General features: G+C 41.7%; 1 protein-coding gene across 1 annotated transcript; it reads left to right on the top strand.

Moving 5' to 3' along the window:
• Window positions 1-46: 46 nt before the first annotated feature.
• Window positions 47-21460, top strand: RBM18 (RNA binding motif protein 18). Its single transcript, XM_030292982.2, has 6 exons — window positions 47-172; window positions 3037-3165; window positions 10634-10760; window positions 13976-14062; window positions 15757-15842; window positions 19422-21460. The coding sequence occupies exons 2-6, from the start codon at window positions 3053-3055 to the stop codon at window positions 19579-19581; spliced, it is 573 nt and encodes a 190-aa protein (XP_030148842.1). The 5' UTR covers window positions 47-172; window positions 3037-3052; the 3' UTR covers window positions 19582-21460.
• The last annotated feature ends 319 nt before the right edge of the window (window positions 21461-21779 follow it).

The raw sequence follows: 21779 nt of genomic DNA, 5'->3' as shown, positions 1-21779 counted from the left end.
GCGGCGCGGGCGCCATGACGTCACGGGGCGGCGCGGCGGCGCAGGCGTAGCGCGTCACCGACGGCCTGGCAGCGGGCGACGTTGAGGTGGACGCGCCTGGAGGGCCGTCGGGCTGCGGGGTCGGGACCTGTTTCTGGGGCATGAGCCGAGGGGACGACGCCGAGGCCACGAGGTGAGTCCCGCCGCGAGGCGCCTGTGCACCTGAGCGCCGACCCCGCGAGGGGCTCGTAGAGGAGACTGCCCTAGCAAGACGGCTTCTCAGGCCCCGCCCCGGATTGTCCCGCCGCTAGCCCGGAAATAACAATCCGAGAAATGACCCATTGCATCTGGGAATTCGCGGCCAGGAATCGGGAAGCCGGGGTTCCAGGCTTGACCCTGCCATTACCCTTAGCTTTAGGGACAAGTGGCTTTGCTTCTCTGGACTTTATTCCCTGTAGGATTATTCTTGCCTTCCAGGCGGCTGCAGTTTGACTGCGAGGATAGATGTAACAAGCGTTTTTTGTGAACTCTGTTAATCTAGGGGATTGTCGCCATTGCAAACCTAAAAGATTTTAATGGTCGCATGACATCTTGATCTTACTACGCCTTTACAAAAGGCCCAGTGCTAAACTGTCACAGATACTCTTATTTAAACCCCTCAACGACCCATGAGTTAGGGATAATCGTGCCCATTCTAGAAAGGAAGAAGAAGAAAATGAGGTTCCAAGTGGAGCCCCGTTCATTCATTCAGTTAATATTGAGCACCAGGCAGTGTACTAAATGCTGTGAATGGAACTATGTCCAGGATAGGAAGGTCCTCCAGGAGCTTACATTCTGGTGAGGGAAACAGAAATAGAATAGTAAATAACGTTGAACGAGCAGTATACAGAAAGAAAAGGTGGCTATGGCTCTACTCTTAGGAAAAGCTTTTCTGGAAAGACACTTAGCTAAAGTCACACAATAACTGGGTGCCAAAGCCAGGATTTGAATACAGATCTTTCGGCCCCATATCCCGCACTCTTGCCACTAAAACATGCTACCCTTTTGTCATATTAAGTAGTAGTGGGTATTCCTGTTTTCAGACATGAGATAATCCGAGAAGGTCCTATGATTGAAGTGTCATCGCAAATGTTGTCTCTTTTAGAGAGGCCTTCCCTCTCCACTGATGCTGAAGTAGTCCAACCCCAGTCTCCATGTCAGATCACCTTGCTAAATTGTGTTTGCAGCTCTGTCGCTAATTATACCTTGTTTATTTATCTTGTGTTTGTGTTGTCCCGCCCCTCCTCCAAACCATGAGCATTCCAAGCACAGAGAGCTTATTTGTTCACTGCTTTGTCCTAGACAATGCCTAGAAATAGAAGCTCAGTTTTTCTTTTTTGGAATGAATGAATGATCTGTAGGAAAATAGGAGGATAAGAAAGCACAGAGAATACAGAATGCTTCTCCTGGTCTGTTTCCACTCCTAGGATTCTGTTTCTGTGTGTTTCACCTTTCTCTCAGGAGGTAAGAGCAAGAACTACAAGCTTATTCATTTCTCTTTTTTCAGCACATAGCCATGGGCTTAGCAGTTAGCAGTTGCTTGTCACACTTTGTTGAACACATTGAAGACGTGAGTGGGAAAGGTAGAATAATACCCTCACGTGAGGGGCTGGATAAACATGTTATTAACAATAACTTAGCTCCCACTGTGTACCAGACTTCATGGGCTATGCTGAGATGAATAAGAGGTAATGGCAGTGATCAGTGTATGTCATCTGCTGTTTTTAAGACCGTTCCTACAAGCACTACCCTCTGAGGCACTTCGGGTTACATAGTATCTGTTTCCTAGAGCAAGGAGTTGTAAAGTCTGGCACAACCTGCCATTTTCCCAGCCCTTTTTTCTTTCTCTACCACATGATATATTTGTTAAAGCTTTGCTTTACATCTGTCATCTCATTTTTGGCCTTCTCAGCACCCTTAAGTTACAAGCAGGGCAAGGTTTCATATGTAGAGATGAGGAAACAAGCTTAGAAAGAAGTGACTTCCAATGGAAATGCCAAAATTGGAAACCAGGTCTTCTGACACCAGCGTTTTTTCTCTTGCCACTACTGTCTCCATCATAACCCTCAGCCTCCTTTTTTGGTTGTGAGATGAGTCCTTTCCGGATCGAAGACTAGTGATAATTTAAGCTAACATTCATTGAAAACTCCTCAGGTGCCATACATTGTTCTTAATGTTTTGAGTGTGTTAACTCAGTGAATCTGCACAACTTTTGTGAAGGGTCATTCTCTTTTCAGATGAGGAAACTGAGGCACAAGTGGCTAAATACCTTGCACAAGGTTACCCAGCTAGTAAGCGTGCAACTGGAATGACTTAGGAGGAAGTTAGTCTCTTCTCTGAGTCTCTTCCAAACTATTAAACATGATACTAGCAAACATTGATTGATTGCTTACTGTTGTTGATGCAGTGTTTAATGATTTTTCACGCATCTTTAGTCTTCCCGACAGCCCTGTAAGATAAAAACTGTTATTTCCATTCATAGTGTATATGAAGGAACAGAGGCCTAGAATGTTCTGGCAATTCACCAAGTCACACAGCCTGCTTTCAAACCCAGTTCTGATTCCTAAATCTATAGCTTTAAATTTCCTGTATTGCCTCATCCATGAGGAAGAGACGTATAACTGCACTTTCCCACCCATCTCCCTCAGTGCCATTAAGACTCTCTTTCTGGTGGTTTCCAAGACTTATTTTGGGTGACAGTTTTTGAACTGGAGTATCATGTAGTAATAAAGACTTTGGCCTCCCGCCCAGTCGGCCTCTGGCTTCAAAAGAGGAAAACTTTAGTGTCTGCACGCAGAACCACACCCCTTTCACCTTAAATGGAAGCCCTTGCACTCTGGCTGCCAGAGGAGCTGTCCCAAGGGAACTGGTGCTGGGGCCCTGGTTGTGGAATAACTGAGGCCTTTGAAGAACTGCCCAGGGCTTGCCCTCCTTGAATAAATGTTTGTTGAATTGAATTTGAAGTCTCCTGTTCACACACTGCTGCCTCTCCTGCCTGAATGTTCACGTTTTCTTTAGTATTTCATAGAGATTGATGGAAGCAGAAACCAGAACTCTTCCCCTGGAGAACGCATCCATCCTTTCAGAGGGTTCCCTACAGGAAGGGCACCGGCTATGGATTGGCAACCTGGACCCCAAGATCACAGAGTGAGTCTAAGTCATCTTAATTTGTTGCCTACAAAACTGGGATGTTTGTAGTGGTGGTGTTCAGAAGAATTTTCAAGAGATGTAGGATATATTTTCGCCCTTTTATTTATGTTTTAATTACCTTTGAAGGGTACATGCTTTTGTTATTAACCTGTTATGTTGACATTTTTCTTATATTTGGACTGTTCTGCAAGAACACAGACGTGGGTATTCTTTAAAACATATACTTCATTTTTCTTACTTGCTGAAGATGTTCTTTTTTTTTTTCACCAATTTGAATCCTTGTACCCAGTGACTACAGGACATTATTTTCTAGAATCAAGCCACAGCATACTTTTATTTCTCAAAATGAGGGAACCAGCAGAGGTCTCAGTACCTTCACCAACAGGCAGAGGGTACCGCTTGGCTGTAATTCATGTTAAGCAGCCATGGAACCATAGAAGGTCAGAGCTGGAAGGCATCTTAGAAATCACGTCAGCCCCTTTGGTTTTCATTCATTCACTAAATGGTATGGTGCCTAATGTGTGCCAAGTGCCTATTTGTGCCAAGTACCACACTAAGCAGTTTTCAAACTTTTTAAATCTGAGGAACCTTGTCTTAAAGTAATCAGAACCTGTTTATAAAATACAAGCTCAGAGCTGTGCTGATTAAAGTGGGGAAGAGGTCCCCCCAAAGCCTTTTGGCAACTGCCACCCTTTCTTTGGCAGTCAGTTAGAGGACTCCATGTTACAGGACTCCATGTTACAGGACTCCTATCCTCTGATAGGATCCAATTCTCTTATCCTACAGTAGAGGAAACTGAGATCCAAAAACACAGAAGTGCCTTGCCCGGGGTAACACAACTAATTAAATTGTCCTGACTCCCCACTCTTTCCATGTGGCCATTATAGTGGAAAGTACTTTCTTAGCAGGAGAGAATTAAGAGGTGTTTCCTTCCCCCAGTGTGTCAGTAGGTACAGGGCTGTAGTTGGTGGCAGGATGGTAAGGAGTGAATAGATCCAGCTGGGTTGGATCAGTGCTTAAAGCAGGCGTGGAATATGTCATCAGTCCTAACAAGGCAGTCCCTGTGGAATAGTGTTAAAGGCGCGGTGAGAGGAGACAAGAGAACCTGCTTACTTGAGTCTAGGATAAGAGGAGGTGTATATAGGATTGGGACTGGGAGAGAGGAAAGGGATGTGAACTAATGGGTCAGGATGGTAACAGAAAGTTTAGTTCTTAATTCTGCTGAAGTTCAGATCAGCTAAATGAAATTAACTTTAGGTTCCTCTAGGAATTATGCCCTTTAACATATGTTGTCCCCATATTATGTTACTTGGTCACTGGGGCCCTGGACTGTGGACTGTGCATTTATTTTGGTTCCCTTTATGGCTTATGGCTTTGAGGATGAATGAATGTGTGAATCAGCCCAGCCTCTCAATTATGAGTGTTGATCAGAGAAGCTGTTTCCATCATCTAAAAGCCAGGCTGTGAGGGGTTGCTCCCCAGAGTGGTTTCCATTCCCACCTCTGCTTCTCTGAATGGAAATCGGAACACGGAAACACTGTTCGTTGTTTTTGGCTGCAACTCACCGTAATGAGACTCTTGTTCTGATTGTGTCCTGCTGCTTGATAGGAAAGTTCAAATGGGCATCTACCACCTCAGTTTATGTCAGAAGTTAAGAGTATATCCATGTTTTCTTCTGTTAGAGCATTAACAGAAACATTGAATCAAAACTTTCCCACTGATATCTCTGCCCCTTTTATGTCAGGCCAAAGGTGGACATCATGGACTGAGCTTCAGATCAGGGCTTTGCGGGCCTACCTGTGGCTTCCCCACTTCTGTGTCACCTGCTATTGTTTTCTTCTATGGATTCCTTATCTCAAAACATTTTCTCTGCCAAACACACTGATAAATAATAATAAATTTCTTTTTAAAGATATGACAGTCGTAGCTGTGGTTAGCATGAAAACGCTGAGCGTTATCCTCATTTAATTTTACTTAATTATAGCAAAGAAACCTAGCATGTTAGTAAGATAGGTCTTATGGAAATGTGTGATTTCCTTCCAAGTTTTTGAGTTACATAAACTTCTAGATCCTGTTCCTCTCAAGGTGGGTAATGATGGGCCTACATGAATTATCAAAATACAGTCATTTCCAGGCATTGTAGGATTGCATGTTGTATCTTACGTGAATATGGGTGCCTGGCTTATAGTTCAATCTCAGAAGGGATTTGAATCTAGATCTTTAAACTTCTAATGACTCATGGGGCAACTGGGTGGCTCAGTCAGCTGAGCGTCCCAACTCCATCTTGGCTCAGATCATGATCTCACAGTTAGTGGGATTAGCCCCATGCCAGGCTCTGCGCTGACAGTGGGGAGCCTGCTTAGGATTCTCTCTCTCCCTGCCCCCCCCCCAAACCCCGCAACTTGCACATGTGCTCGCTCGCTCTCTCCTCTCTCAAAATAACTAAACTTTAATAAAAAATTAAACAAGGAAAAAAAATAAACTAATGATTCTGAGAGAAGTTTGCAGAGTGTCCTCCAGTTTTCATAATTAAACCCACCCACAAATTGCTGCTAGTTCCTGCTGTTTCCCTTTCAACACACTCTTATCTCTTTCCTGTACATACCCCTGCTCTTTACCATCCCTCTTCCTGATCTCTTATAAACTGATTTGAATTGCCCCTCTTATACAGATGGCCTCTCACCTCTTGTAGAAGACAATTTATAGTGTATATTTACTGTGATGAATGGTACAGAGACAGTTTAAAAAAAAAAAAGACTCTTCCACTCAATTTTTCAGTTTTTTTTGATAATTAATTCGAGTCATCTTATGTGTATGTGCTTATTACTAATCTGAGTCCTGATCAAGTTACATGGGACACCCATCAGTCTCCTCTCAGAGGAATGTGTACTGCTAACTGACTGTCTAGCACTCTGATATCCTGCTTCACATTGGTTTGTGTTCAGTACTTGTGGTTGCAGTACTCCCCATAGCATTCTTGGCTATGCTAGCTGCCAAGAATATCTGTATGACTAAATAGGTCGTAGAATTTAGATTTAAGGGAATGATGACGTATGATTTGTGGAGGTAGCAGGTTCCATTATTCTGATTCCTCCCAACTTCATTACACCTCATATTTCTCACCTACAAAGTGAGAATGTTCAACTAATGGGGTGAACATTTTTTCTGGCTCTAATATTGTATTAGTTCCTCTTATTTAAGCTCATGACAACCTTGTGAGGCAAGGAGAAAGATAATATTTTCCCTGTTTTATAGGACAGGAAGAGTTAAATGAGGTGACTCAGTATACTGAAATAGTTAGCCATGGACTAATTTCCCATCACCTAATTTAGTGCTCCTTGCTCAGATATTCTAATAGTCCATTTAACTGAACAAGCATAACCTAAAGTGTCCTGTTCTAAATTTTTAAAATATAAGGACTTGTTTTAAATTGTCGTGGGACCCAGTCTAACCATAGGGTAAAAACAGTACTTCCAAATATCGTTGCTAGTGCCTGCAACAGAGAAGCCAAAAAAGATAATGTCCTTAGACATTATCTATTTTCCACACTGTGGTTTCCTCTGAAAGGATTAATCCAGGCTTTCTTTTCAAATATTAAATGTTTTGCATAGAAAGTCAAATCAATAGCCACTACGTAATTCATGAGGAGAAATATGAGAAGAAACAAAGCCAGCAAAAATTGTACAAGAAGGAGCATTCTAAATGGAAGGTGTAAGTGGAAATAAGAAAGAATGTGTGAGCAGACTATCAGGAGGACCTTTTTGACTAAAGGAAGGTTGAATACTAAATGAGGGTGAAAGCAGCAGTGGGATAGATGGAGTTCTATCAGATGCATACAGGGTCTTTAAAATTGACTCAGACAAGAAGTTTGAATTTGTTGTAGAAGAGACTTATTGGGGGTGTTAAGCAGGATGCTGACAACATGAAAGTGATGTTTTATGTGGAGAAATGAGACATCAGTATGCAGAGTGGGTTGGAGGAGCAAAGACTGATGCCGAAGATTAGCTAGGAAAGACTGCTGGAAACTAGGCCAATCTGTCACCCAGGTAGAGACCGTGAACTTGGAAGCCACTAGGTGAGTCTGAGAGATGAAGAACGTGATGGATGGAAGGGGAACAGGAGTTGAAGATGACCCTGATGTCTCTTGCCTAAGAAATGGAGAATCATGTCCACACTGACTGGTGGACTAGCTGGAAAGGGTATCAGGTTTGGAGGGGAGGTCATTCTGGGTTATACTAAGTAAACTTAAAAGCAGCGGAGAGCCATCCAGGTGGAAGTGTCCTTCTGAGGCCGACTTTCAGAGGTGAACTGGAATGCGAGAGGGGAGTACACGCATGAATGTGTGTTTAACCCTAAAGAAACCTGTGTTTCTCAGCTAATTCTTGTTTTTCCTTCATGATTCGTGCTTTTCTTTTAATGCCTTGGTTTGCACGAATCCAGCCTTTACTGTTTGCTACTTAAATTTGAAACACAGTGATACTATTTAATAGCATAGAACATAAAGACCCAGCAAATAGTAATTTCTATAAGTTTTAAAGAAAATTTTCTCTAAAACAAATTATGCATTTAAAACAGTCTTAAATATCATTTCATTGGCTTCCCATTGCCTACAGCATCAAATTAAAATTCCCTCACTAAGAACACCAACATCCTTCACAGTCTGTCCCCTGCCTGCCTTTCAGCTCATCTCTTAACTGCCCTACTCTTACTCTCTTCCAATGAAGCAGATTCCCTTTCGCCTTTATTTCTTTGCACATAATATTCAGTAACCACCATGTTCCTGCACAGTTGGGCCTCTTTGTGTGCTCATGTACATACGTCTATGTGCAAGTATCATAGCATTTTGCAATTTTTTGATTGCATATCTCTGTCTTCTAACCAGAATGTGAGGTCCTTGAAGGCCAGGACCTGGTTGTATTCATCTGGATGGTTCAAGTGCCTACTACGGTCTTTGACAAGTAGTAGGTGTCTAGGTGTCTATTTTAACATTTGTGTAGACTAATTACTTCTGTGCCACTAGGCAGGAAGGCCATTTCAAGACCATTACAGAAAACACTAAGTTGCAGAAATATGTTGGGACTGGTGTACTAGCTCCTGAAAGTTGCAGGGCCCCACATTTCATGAAGTGAAGCAAGGCTCTGATGAGTCGTGAGCCCTCCCATACTTCAGCAGCACGTGAAAGTGCTTGCAGATGTGAAAGCAAGACTCTTCAGGCTTTTTTTTCACTATCAGAGCTCACAGTCCCCATCTCCAGGAAGCCAAATAGTAAACATTTCATTCCTTTTGTTTCGGTGTTCCGATAATTTCAAGAAATTATCAAACAAGGAAAGAAATCCTGGAGAAGTTGAAGACACAGACCTAAGCAGAGTTCCTGGAATCTTAAGGTCGCACTTCTCGGGCAGAACGTATTTGTTAGCTTTTCAAAGAGTAATCTGTTGGCTTGTTTTTTTTTTTTTTTCTGAGTAAATTAAAATTCATTTCCTAGGAAATGCCGATCGCCTTACCTTCCTGCTTTTAAGCAGAATGGAGCTGATGAAAAGATGACCGGCCCACAGCAGCCCTTAGATGTTTTTTTAGAAAAACGGGTTTGACCCACCATTCATGGCAACTGGCACAGTGTTGAGGTTTGAATGAGTATATTAAGTGGAAGATGCAGCTGTGAGTTAAAGACTCAGGGGAAGGGTGCTTGGCTGGCTCAGTCGGTGGAGCATGAGACTCTTGATCTTGGGGTTGCGAGTCTGAGCCCTACACTGGGCATAGAGATTACTTAAAAAAATAAAAACTAAGTTAAAAAAAAAAAAAAAGACCCAGGGGAGACTCTTCCAGCCCATATCTGTCTGCACATTTGAGAGGCTCACCCTTGTTGTACCCCTACTCAAAAATCAACTAAAACCAGAAATCTGTACTTGAGGTGTCTCCCGTTTCCTCTGGAGAATCCACGCCTACATCCTCCCTAGCAGTTGAGGTCTCCTGATGGGAGCTGAGAATTTGGAAACTAGGGAGTTACAATTGCTTTCCCTTTCAAAGCAGGTCTAAAGACCAGATTAATGTTCACAGTATGCCTTGGGATCCTTGCATCCTGCCCCAGTGCAAGACCTGTATTATGTCTTTCTTGCTCCATTGTGTCAGGCACCTGATCCAGGATAATGGGCTTGCTTGTTGATGTACATTAGTATCAAATTTAGTAATGTAGAGCTTATGATCCCCTTCGTATCTTTCTGCCTCCCAAAGGAGATGTTACTCAAGAGTAAAATCTTGATGAGTTTCTCCTAGAAAACAATGTGAATATAATGTGGCTGTAACGACAGCTCTACTGACTCCCTGTGGGGTAGAATTCCCAGTAATAACAGATTTAGCATGTGGGCTGATACCTTTTAGTATCACAGGGACAGCATTGTTTAGAGAAAGCCTTGACTCCATTTGAATAGTGTGGAGGATGCCAGGAGGAAGGCCAAAGGAAAAGGAAACGGGAGAGCTGTTGGTTTGTCTCACCCTTACATCAGATGACAGGAAGTCGGAATTGAGATTGGCTACAGCAACCTGTTAAGGCCACATCTGTTTGAATAACTTAAAAGCTCTATAGAAACCAAATAAGTGTTAGAGAAAGGAATCTAAGAAGAGGATAAGGGGCACAATGGCAAGCAAGAGCTTGGGGTGAACCTCCTACCAGGAAAAATGTCTTCCTGGGCCCTCAATACTCTTTAATCGGCCGTGCTCCAAGTTATAACTGTGTGAAAACAACTGAGGTTGATTAGTTATCCACAGCTGGGTGATTTATAGAACTGGCCAGGTTCTCCTGCCCTGTATGAGGACCAGCCTCGGTCACACTGTGGTTCCACGTTGTCCCTAACGTTCAGTCACGTCAGGGATTGAAACTCACAGGCACGTATGGAAGTGCCGCTAGCTGTGGTTTGGTTTTTGGCAGAGTTTCTCACGAGGTGCAATTCAGGGCTAATGATTAATTATGGAATCTATTACAGAAGTCTTCCAAAGTTGTTTTTTTGTTTGTGTGAATGTGTGTTACTTTATTTATTTTTGAGATAAGGTAGGCTTTGGCTTTTGGGGGTGGGTATGTGTCCTGATGGAGTGGTAGTTATTCACAAATGCTAGTTCATTGCCAAGAGATTAAAATAAATAGATCGACAACTATTTTTGAGCTTTTCTCCAAAGAAAAACAAATGGTGCTTCTGGGCCAGACAGCTGTTTGTTAGGTGTGGTTTTTGTTTGGTATTTTTGTGCTGGACAGACACTTAGCCATGACAATTCTAGTTCCCATTCCAAATAGAGGCAAACAAGTCTGTTTGCCAAATAAACTAACGCAGCAGTTTGGGAGAAGGCAGGGGGGCGGGGGGGGGGGAGGCAAGATTTTATCCTGGGGTAAATCATCTCCTGCTTTTATCTCCCACTTCGGCCAGAGTGGCCATCCAAGTTCCCAGTGTACTCATGGGCTGTCCTTTCTCTACAGATACCACCTCCTCAAGCTCCTCCAGAAATTTGGCACAGTGAAGCAGTTTGACTTCCTCTTTCACAAGTCTGGTGCTTTGGAGGGACAGCCTCGAGGGTACTGTTTTGTCAACTTCGAAACTAAGCAGGTAATGAAACCTCTCCCCTTTCACGGTGCTTCCCATACTCTCCTCCTTACTTAGTCCTCTCTCCCCGAGCACAAGTCACGGTGCCTTGTGGGCAAGAGCCGTGTTGGACTCACCCCTCTGTGCCTCGCCCTGAGTCCTAAAGGAGACCCTCGGTAAACGAACGGGTGAACGGCTTTCAAAATCGACCCTCCCCAGGCTCGCGGTCTGAGGCGGCTGACCTACTTTTCTGACCAGATGCTTTGGGGTGCCCACATTAAGCACATGGACATCCTCCTCCCTGTTCTGGTTTGTTTGTTCCTTTAGTGGCAGGCCAACAAAGCCTCCTTTTCTTTCAATAGTTTTGCCCCGTGGTGCAGAAGCCCTCCCTCTGTGTGGTGAGCCACCCACAAACTCTTTTATTTTGATTTCTTAAAAATGTACCCTTCTTCTCAGTGTCTCAGAACAAATGCGTACAGATTTGAATATATATGGAGGAAGAGAGCATTCAGCTTCAACCATGATATACACATGTATCTTCTTGCAGTAAAATTGTATCCTCTAAGTGGACATGGCTTGATAAAGAAATAGAATTTGAACGTTATTAAATAAGAGATACTGGTTAGTATTCTCTATAACTTTAGTAGCCATATGGAAGACGTTGCCTGGTTATTGTTTCAATAATACTGTATTTGGATGTTTTTCTTGTTATAAAAGTAGTACATATTAATTACAGATGAAAATATAGATGACGTGACTTCCCTTATCAGCCAGTACCCAGAAATAATTCTTGTTAATATTTAGTCTGGTTAATATTTAGTTTTCTTGTTACTATTTAGATCTTTCTAGTCTCTTCTTTCATTACATTCACACATGCATACACACGTATAGAGCTTAGAGCACTCAAATAAGGTCATATCGTCCTGTTTACCGCTCAAAGTCTATTAAAAATTTTCTGTCCTCTACTACACATCCAGAAAACATTCTGTATCATGATACTGTGGTTTCACCAGTGTGGCTGTTTATATGTAAAAATTCACTGATGTAGGGGTGCCTGGGTGGCTCAGTCGGTTAAGCATCCGACTTCGGCTCAGGTCATGATCTCACGGTCCGTGGGTTCGAGCCCCGCGTCGGACTCTGTGCTGACAGCTCAGAGCCTGGAGCCTGTTTCAGATTCTGTGTCTCCCTCTCTCTGTGACCCTCCCCCGTTCATGCTCCCTGTCTCTCTCTGTCTCAAAATAAATAAACGTTAAAAAAAAATTTAAAAAAAAATTCACTGATGTAGATCTTTAATGTTTATATATTTTGTTGTATGTAACTCAACATCATTTTTGATGACCACACAGTATCTCATCGTAGGAGTGTATGGTAAGTTATTTGACTAATCCCCAGTTATTAGCTGTTTAGGTTGTCCCCAGTGATTCACAAGTGTAAACAGTATGCTAGTGAATATCTTCATACCTCTAGTTATTTTCACGTTTACTGTATACATGGAAACTGAATGCTATCAACAAAGGCCACGCATATTTTTTCTTGATACGACTGCCAGTTGCCTTCAAGCAATGATGTATCCGTATGCTCTGAGACTATATGAGAGTGTCATTTGTCCTTATCGGTGCTGGGGGTGCTTTCCATCTCCTCTAACTTTTGCAAATGAGACAGGCACTAAGAGATACATTGCTATTCTAAATGAGGGAAGTGAAAAAAATGCTGCGTATGGTTAGCATTTTTAAATACTTTATTCTTCCTTAATGATAGAGTGTGGTAAGCATTCTTACAGACAATTAAAATCAGTGGTCATGGTGGGGATAGATGGTGGTTTTAAAACACTGGACTACAAATTACAAAGCCTAGCTTCTATTGCTGGCTCTTTTATTTATGAACTTTGGGCAAGTCTCTTGACCTCTTTTGGCTCAGTTTTCATTTAAAAATGGGGATTAAAATACCCTCCTTTGCTTACAGGAAGTTGAGAGAATAGATGAGGGTACATAGGAAAATACAGTTGGCATTTAATATTGTTGAATACACAAACTTTGAAATGACATACAAAGATAGGAAAAATTTTTTAAAACATTTATCTCCTTGCTGGCATTTTTAAAACATTTATCTCCTTACTACTGCCAATGCTGCAGAATTAATAGAGAATGCCATGTGAATTCTAATTCCCTAGATGAAACTAAAAAGGAGAATAAAATGTCTCTTATCTGTCTCTCTAACTGGTAAGCAAGGATGTCAGTGACTGTCCAATGGCTGACACATAGTGAACACTCAGGTGTTTGTTGACTGTCATGCTGGCGAGCTCTGGAGGAACAAGAGAATCACCAGTAAAACCAGACTGGAATGCCTGGTGGTATTACACTGCAGTGTCAGATCCACTCTTGCTTCTGCTCCGGTTCCTTAAGAGCTTCTTCACCCCCTGGTAGATGTGGGTTACACTTGGCTGAATGCCTCAGGGATACAAATGGGGCAGAGAAGGTTTGGCAGGATGGAAAAGTACGACCAGGCTTCCTGGGAATGTCCTAGAGTGACTCTTAATCCAGCTTCAGGAATTCCTTTTAACCTTGTTCCTCCCGTATCTGATGGGGAAAGGGTCAGGGAACTTTTGGCTCCCAAAACCAGGTGCATAGATTGGCTCACACAAATACCTTGCTCACAGGCTCTTTGACTCACTCCTGCTTTTTCCGGCCTAGTTTCCTTCACTCCCGTATCCTTTGAAGCCATTACTGTTTCTCACTTTGGATCCAGGGAGTGTAAGCCCTCGTCTGGGGTATAGTTCCGGTAGATTTTCTAGCACAGTGGGTCCTCGCAGACAGAAGTGTATAGGAAGGTATCCCCTGATAAGAACAACGCGCTAACAGTGGTTGAGTGCTTACCACGTGCTCCATGCTTTGTTTACATGCACTCTTCCTCCTCCCTCCAACCAGTGAGGAACAAGTAGTAGTGTCCATGTTTTAGAGATGAAGAAGCTAATATTCACAGAGCTTAAGGGAGGGACCTGCCAGCTATCCCACTGCCAGTAATTGGCAGAGCCAGGATTGGCGTTTCTGTTTGACCAACTTTATAAAACTCACACCCTTTCTGCTATCGTGCCTTTTTTTTTTTTTTTAATTTATTTAAATTGTAAATCCTTTGCCAGTTGTTTATCAGAAGCAGTCCGGTTGGAATCACAGCCTTCAAAGCTGGTGAGGCCCTATGAGGCACATGAATTTTTGACTAACATCTGTCCCTTTCCTGCACAGGAAGCGGAACAAGCCATCCAGTGTCTCAATGGCAAGCTGGCTCTGTCTAAGAAGCTGGTGGTGCGATGGGCACATGCTCAAGTCAAGGTAAGCCTGCTGGGCTAGAAAGACCACACCAAGCTCACCCTAAGGAGTTTTCCAAAAGACCGTTGTCCACTTACCCGTTTGCATCCCAGCCTCTTCACATCTGGAGCAGGCATACTTTGGTCTCCTACTTGTACTTACCATGTGTGTTGCCAGATTTTTCTTTTGAGAAACATCTCAGGAGGGATTAAGTTCCTTCATTGTTTCTCTCCACATACCCACAGATTCTGTTTTTGATTGATTTTTCCATGTGGCTGATGTGTATACTCAGACCTCTATCATGTTTTTGGTGGGGGTTGTTCTTTGGAGGAAAAAATGCATTTATTTTTAAAATTAGTTGCTTTAGGCATTATTAGACTGTTCCCAGCCTCTCCATTCTGTGGAGAGTTTGAATATGTTTATCCTAAACGCTTGAGAAATGGGTAGTTTGTATGAGTGCTTAAATTCCTGGCATCTCATCACTCCAGAGAGTTTGAGAGTTATTTGTGGGACTTCGCAGGGTCTGAATTGTCTCCAAGGCCCTAGAAGTGGCAAATGGCCTTGTTCATCTTTATAGTTGGTCTCTTGGAAAAATGCACTGGAAAAGATAATTACCATTAAAAAAAAAGAAAAGAAAAAAAGGAATGGCATTCTGTGTTACCTGCCACAAAGGTAGAGAAGGATGTGGACCAGAGCAATCCCAAGAGTTGAGTTGCTGCCTTTGTGGTGGGGTGTTTACAGACCTGCCTGCAACAAGATCCGTAGCGGTTAAAATTAGCGCTCCAGTCTTTAGCTATAGGAGCACGGCTTTTGATCAGAGGCCCCCTACCCATCAAGCTTCCCAGTAAAGAGTCACAGAAATTAAACTTTGGAGCTGGGTGTCCAGACTGAAAAACAGAGCTCCAACACTTTGTATCCTTCTGAGTATCTCAGGTAATCACAGAGCCTTCTCAATTTCTAGGACACATTGCCTTAAACATAGAAACAACGGGGAGAATTACCAAATGCTTTTTTACTCAAAAGAAAATCAAGTCTCATTTGCCAGACTGGCTGTCATTTTCTCATCCTGTGTCTCATTGAAAAGACACGCAAGAGAAATCATCCTCTGTTCCCATCTTTCGTTTAAGAATCTCTGTGCCTTGCAGTTCTCTTCTCCTATAAGTCTTTGACCAGAGGGCCTGATTGCTCTTTAATATTTAATTTACTTTTTACAAGGGTGTATAATTATCTGACATCAAATTAAACTGTTCTTTTGCTATAGGATGTTTTCTGTATCCATGGCTGGAAGCTTTTATTGCTACTTTTCTTCTCCACTCAGACCTGTTGAGAGTTGAATGTTATGCTTGGTACTTGGCAGAAATCTAGCAAAATTTTAAAGTGTTTTGAATAAAGCAAAATAAATACTGTAAGAGGATGTAAGAGGGGACTCCTATTGTGTATTTGTACCATCTGTGAATTTGAAAGTTGAAGTTCTTTCCCTACCAAATAAGGCAGACTAGTGGCTAGATAGGAAGCTTCTTTTAAACTTCTTTTTCTAAATTTGTAGCTTTTAGGCCAAACCTGTGTGGAGTTTTGCATAGGTTCTAAATGTAAAGCAGTCCGAAGATTGTCTAGAAATATTCCAACGGTACACTGGTGGGGTTGGAGTTTTTGAACTTATGCACTATAGTAAAGGGCTGGTTTTTGTTCAAGTGAAGTGATTTCCCTTTTTCTTTCAGAGATATGATCATAACAAGAATGATAAGATCCTTCCTATCAGTCTTGAGCCGTCCTCCAGCACTGAGCCCACTCAGTCTAACCTGAGGTAAGATGGGGTGCGATAGAAGGACACAAACGAGAATTCGAGAGCCTGAGCCACTGCTTCGTTCCAAGCCTTCATTCGTACTTCAGTGGACCTTTAGACTCTTAGTTTGTAATAGAACCTGTCAACTTCTGACATTTTGAGAGATGTGTTCAGTTAATCTCTAGAACGCGTAATAGCCTCTCCCTCCATACCCCCAAGATCACGGACTTACAGAATTCATTCACTCAAAAACAGCTGCGTATACCTGCCGCGTACCAGCCATTGTGCTTGGCGCAGGAACACGCAGGCACGGTCAGACAGTCCTTAAGCTGAAAACAAGCATTTTAATGAGGGCTTGAGTCTTGCTGGCTTTGTCATTATACGTATGCTAATTCCTCCCCAGCCGTGAATTCCTTTCTGCAGAGTGTTAGTGTGCAGCTCGTTCATTCTCTGGGCCACTTCAGCGACTGTAGCTGTGTTGGTTCTAGTGTGCACAAACTGTCAGTTACTTCTTTGGAGTTAATTCAAAACAGAAGGAATGAAGAGTTGGGTGGAGAAAGGGGAAGTTAAGTGGATGGTTGAGCAGAAGTAGAGGGTTTTTGTTGTTTGGGTTTTTTTTTTGTTGTTTTTTTTCCCCTGCATTATAGCCTGGGGAGAAATTTTAACAATAACAATAGCCAGGATTTATTGAGTTTACTATAAAGCAGGCACTGTGCTGAACACTTCACATGCCATATGTCACTTAATTATAAAAATGCCGGTAAAAATACTGTAACACTCATTTTATTTCGGAGGAAACTGACACTCAGCAAGGTAAAATATCTTGGTCAAGATGGCACAGGTAGCAAATAACAGATTCCAGAGTCAAAGCTAGGTCTACTGGACTTCAAAATTCAGTAAATTAATTTTATAGTTACTAATTTAATGTCATTGCTTTATATATTTACAATATTACTACACTTAAAATATTTAATACTTAATATTTGGTAAATTATATTTTTTATATTATAACATTTAATATAATATATTTAATATGTCGATGACAAATATTAAATATAATAGTTAATATAATTGATATTTCTTAATTTTGTCCTCTTTTACTATTTTGTGCTCCCAGAAATTAAAAAAAAAAAAGAAAAAGTATGATGACTCTTGTAGGTTCACTGGGAACCCTATCCACTATGCCATTTTCCCCATAAAGTTTGAATCTCCATGATCACAACTCAGTTTTCATGGAGGTTTTTATAAATCTAACTCCTGTTGGGAGGAGACCACTGCATTAATGTCTGCTGTCCTCTGTTACAATGAACATGTCTTTAATTTTATTTTCAGTGTTTGCGTCTATACTAAACAGCCTAGTGTTTTCCATTTATTTTGTTATCCAGAGGACCTCAGCTTACATCTTTCTATTAACATCTATACCTAATTAGAGAAGGTTGCTTTTTGGTGACTCCTACTGAACAAACAGCTGGCTATCCCACTAATGGAGAGGAGAAGGTGCTGGAATGCATCTTGGTAATACCTTGGTGTTCTTTTTTATTGTAACCTAGGGTTTTAATTTTACATTGACCATGTAAAGTTATGAGTATATAGGAGCAGATGTACACTTTTTGAGGATTTCTGAAAGACCATTGTATACATCCCCTTCCAGGTTTCTGTCTCCCTGCCTATAGATCACTGACCGCTTTGCAAATGGAAAGGAAACCAGGGGTCATAGAATATCCACTGCCTGAGTGCTTTGCATTCTGGTCCAGGGATGGCAATGACCTCCATCAAAGAGAATTCCTCCCAACGTGGGCAGTGTCTCCTCAACGCCTTCTCTCTGATACAGGGCTGTGCAGCTCCCAACCTGATGGAGAGGAAGGAGCAGGGGTTTGGGTGATAACAAACTGGGTTTGAATCCTGGCCGTGCAGTCTGTTAGCTGTGTGACCCCTGGGCAAGTTACTACCTCCCTGCATTTCTTTATCTATAAAACATGGATGTTATCACAAGGATTAGAAACAATATCAGTAAAACTCTGGGCACAGTGCCTGGCTCATTGTAACTCCATAAATGATTGAATTTATAAACACACATTTATTAGTAAAAAGAGATTTTGTAGGATTTCCAAGGTGTTCCAAGGTGTTCCAAGGTGTTCCAAGGTGTTTCTTCCATTATTACTCAGTGATTCAAAAAATGGTACAATGTGGTAGTTAATAGCATGGGCTCTTGAATCCTTGTGTTCAAATCTCTACTGCTTACTAGCTAAAGAATATTGGGCAAGTTAACCTTTCTGTGCCTCAGTTTTTTCATCTGCAAAATGAGTATAACCCACCTTATAATGTTTTCGATCTTACACGGATTTTTTTTCCAATTTTTTTTTTTTTAACCATGGTGAAAGGCATATAAAATAGCATTTACCATCTTAACCATTTTTTTTTTTTAAACTCTATTTGACCTAGTCTTGGTCTACTTTTTTTTTTTTTTTTTTTAAGTTTATTTATTTTGAGAGACAGCAGAGGAGGGACAGAGAGAGAGGGAGAAAGGGAGAAAGAGAATCCCAGGCCGGAGCTGCAGGGCTTGAACTCACAAACCATGAGATCATAACCTGAGCTGAAACCAAGGGTCAGACACTTAACTGACTGCACCACCCAGGCACCCCACCATCTAAACCATTTGAAGTGTACAATTCAGTGATTCTAAATACATTTGTAATGTTGTACAACCATTACCACCATCATTCCCCATAATTCTTTTCATCTTGTAGAACTGAAACCCTATATCCATCAAGTAATAACTTCCCATTCCCACCTCCCCCAAGCTCCTGGAAACCACCGTGCCACTTTCTGCCTCTGATTTTGATTAGTCTAAGTACCTTATACAAGTGTAATCATCCCATATTTGTCTTTTTGTGACAAGCTTATTTCACTTAGCATAATGTCCTCGTGGTTCATCCATGTTGTGGCATTATGTCAGAATTCCCTTCCTTTTAAAAGCTGAATAATATTCCAAAATGTGATCTAATACCACATTTTGTTTATTCATTCATACAGGACCCTGCTTTCAATTTCTCTATGAATTATCTGAGTGCCTACTATCTGCCAGGCCCTACAGTGTCAAACAGTGTGTGTGTCTGAAGATTAAATGTAGCCATAGGTGATGTACTCCTAACAGTGTCTGGGTTTTTGGTAAAAATTTAATAGATGGTTCAGGTTTGATCGTTTCTGTTTCTGTTTTTGTTTTTTAATGTTTATTTCTTTATTTTGAGAGAGACAGTGCGTGTGAGGGAAGGAGGGGTGGGGATTGGGGAGAGAATCCCAAGCAGGCTCCACACTGTCAGCGTAGAGCCCCATCGCACAGCTTGAACTCACAAACCACGAGATCACGCGTGACTTGAGCCAAAATCGTTGGACACTCAACTGACTAAGCCACCGAGGCAGCCCTGATCTTTTTCTTAAAATGTTATTGTGTGTGTGTTTTATGTGAAATATTCGCATATTCATATTTGAGTATCTTGTTGCTTCTCTGATCCGCCAAAAAAGACACAAGGAAGATAAAGTACGCGAGTATTTTCAGAATGCACTCAGGCCCGCTCTGATCCTCTGCTGTCCTTTTTCCAGTGTCACTGCTAAGATAAAAGCCATTGAAGCCAAGCTGAAAATGATGGCAGAAAATCCTGACGCAGAGTATCCAGCAGCACCTGTTTATTCCTACTTTAAGCCTCCAGATAAAAAAAGGACTACTCCTTATTCTAGAACAGCTTGGAAATCTCGAAGATGATGGTTATGAATTATTGTAGCAGCAAAAGCCAATTGGTCTTCACACCTGAAATCCTCTGCCTTTGTACTTTGTAGATGTGAATGGTACTACCCAACAGAGCACAATCACTGTTAATGTTTGGTAGCGTAACATTTTTGGATGTTCTCATGGATGTTTCTTCCCTGACGTATGTGTGGAATTGAGCGTCATCCAGAATAAATAGGATTGTATCCAAAATTGTGATTGGAACATTGGGATGCTCTAGTTGGCTGGTGTGTTTGGATTTGTAACTCCAGAAACATTATATAGTATGCCAGGGAGAAAGGCAGACATAAAAAATACCATTTAAATCCGGAAACTAAATCTATTAACATCCATCTTTTTGAAGAAAAAAAAAGTGGAGCATTTTTCTATGCTCAAACGTCCTTACAAGATAAAGAAAAAGTAAGAGAGAGGGAGGGAAGTGAGAAACTCTGAATCATGTTGAGAACCGTTGTTCCAGAATTTATTATGGAAATCCATCCCTCCAACTAGACTAAAAAAGAAAAAGTTCTTGGCAAAAGGGAGCCGATTCTTTGAACAAAAGTTGTGGTAATCTGTTTAAGAATTATGGTTCTTGTTTCAAAATCTTGTTAGGAAAACACGGTGTGCATCTTTAAGTTGTTCGCGTCAACAAAACCGTAGAATCAGATCCAGCATTTGATACCACAACGAAGTTCTGTTCGGAAACCCAGCTTTGACTCTTGAGTGATCGTTTTTTAAAAATCTAAATAATTCTGCCTTCTACATGCCAAATGTTGTTATTAACGTGGGACTTTTACAATTGCGCATATTGCATGAGATTGTTTTTTATAGCATGAGTATGTTCTATTTGGAATTGTATCATGGTCAGTCTAAATAGGAAAGCAAACTTTCTCTGAAAATCTAAACATTGCTATATCGATCTCTGTCAAGGATACTATTTATTAATAATTATGTAGGGGTCTGAGTAGGAGAAATTGAACTGTCTTGTGCCAGGTGAGGAGGGGACACGCGGTGGACGCAGGAAGTCCGCAGAGCAGGCCCTGCTCTGGCACCAAGATTGCAATGAGCTCATGATTTGTGTCGTTCTTAAAGGCTGGAAAGACCGCATGACTTTAAAATGATTCTTCCTTTGTAAAACATACTCTCTGGCTCGGGTAGGTTTTCCCAGTTTGAGTATTTTAAATGCAACAACGGAGAGAGAAAAATAAACGAATGGATCTGGGAGTGTGTTTCTGTCAGCGGTTTTGGTCCTCTTGGTGCCGGATTGATGGGACTGTTGCATTGGGCGGCACCTTTGCATCTTTACCAGGTAAATGGTCTTAATCCCTAGTGATGACAGATGCATTACCATCCTCGGCCCTAGCAAGAGGAAGCTTTCATTCTAGGAATTAAGTCTTCCTGTGAGCATAGGTGAGTTTATGACACTTGAACCAAATCTTGAGCATAGTGAGGTTTCAAAGTTCATAGAACTGGTTCAGAGAAAACTCTCATCGCCTTCCCCAAGGTCAATCTTTTTAGATATCTTTAGATATTAAATACTTTCTGCATTTATTAGCTCTGTCTGCGATGCAAGTAACTCTCCTTCCATTTGGGGGATAGTTCAGAGAGGTGGGACCATCATCTCCCATTTTTCTGGTGACTTCTTAGATTACAGAATTCACCATTTTATCCTTAACGTCCTCAAAGGGTTATGGTGGAGTAGGACTTACTTAATGCAAAATAGTCTATTTTTAATAGGAACTTAGAAAATACATAACTTTGAATTATCTAGAGTTGTTTCCTTTAGAAACCAGAGCTATTTATTTGTATTTAAAGCAATGTTCATTATTTGTACGGATTCTTAATTCCTCTGTGTGAATAAATGCAAGACAGTGTCTGCGTGGCTGTGTCTCTTGTTTATTTTCTAGCATAAAGACTACAGTTTTCTGGTAGGCTCGTTTCCCTGCGAGCCTTGGGCCAGGGTGTCCAGGTAAGGTGTGTTTTCTAAGTGCCTTCTCTCCAGCAGAAGGTTCTGGCTAGAGGTGAACCTCAAAGACCATTCTCTCCACCCGTATGCCTCCCTTACTTCTGTTGTTAGAGATGAGGAGAGTGGTTCTCACAGCAAACATACCCATGTGAAAAGAAGCCACAAGTGGAAGTCCCTGAAAGTATCACACTGTGTTTGGTCCTTCCTTCAGAGTAGAGGTTTCAGAGAA

Source organism: Lynx canadensis, chromosome D4 (genome assembly GCF_007474595.2).
Source record: "Lynx canadensis isolate LIC74 chromosome D4, mLynCan4.pri.v2, whole genome shotgun sequence".
Classification (NCBI taxonomy): Eukaryota; Metazoa; Chordata; class Mammalia; order Carnivora; family Felidae; genus Lynx; species Lynx canadensis.
This window is presented reverse-complemented; position numbering and strand designations above follow the sequence as displayed.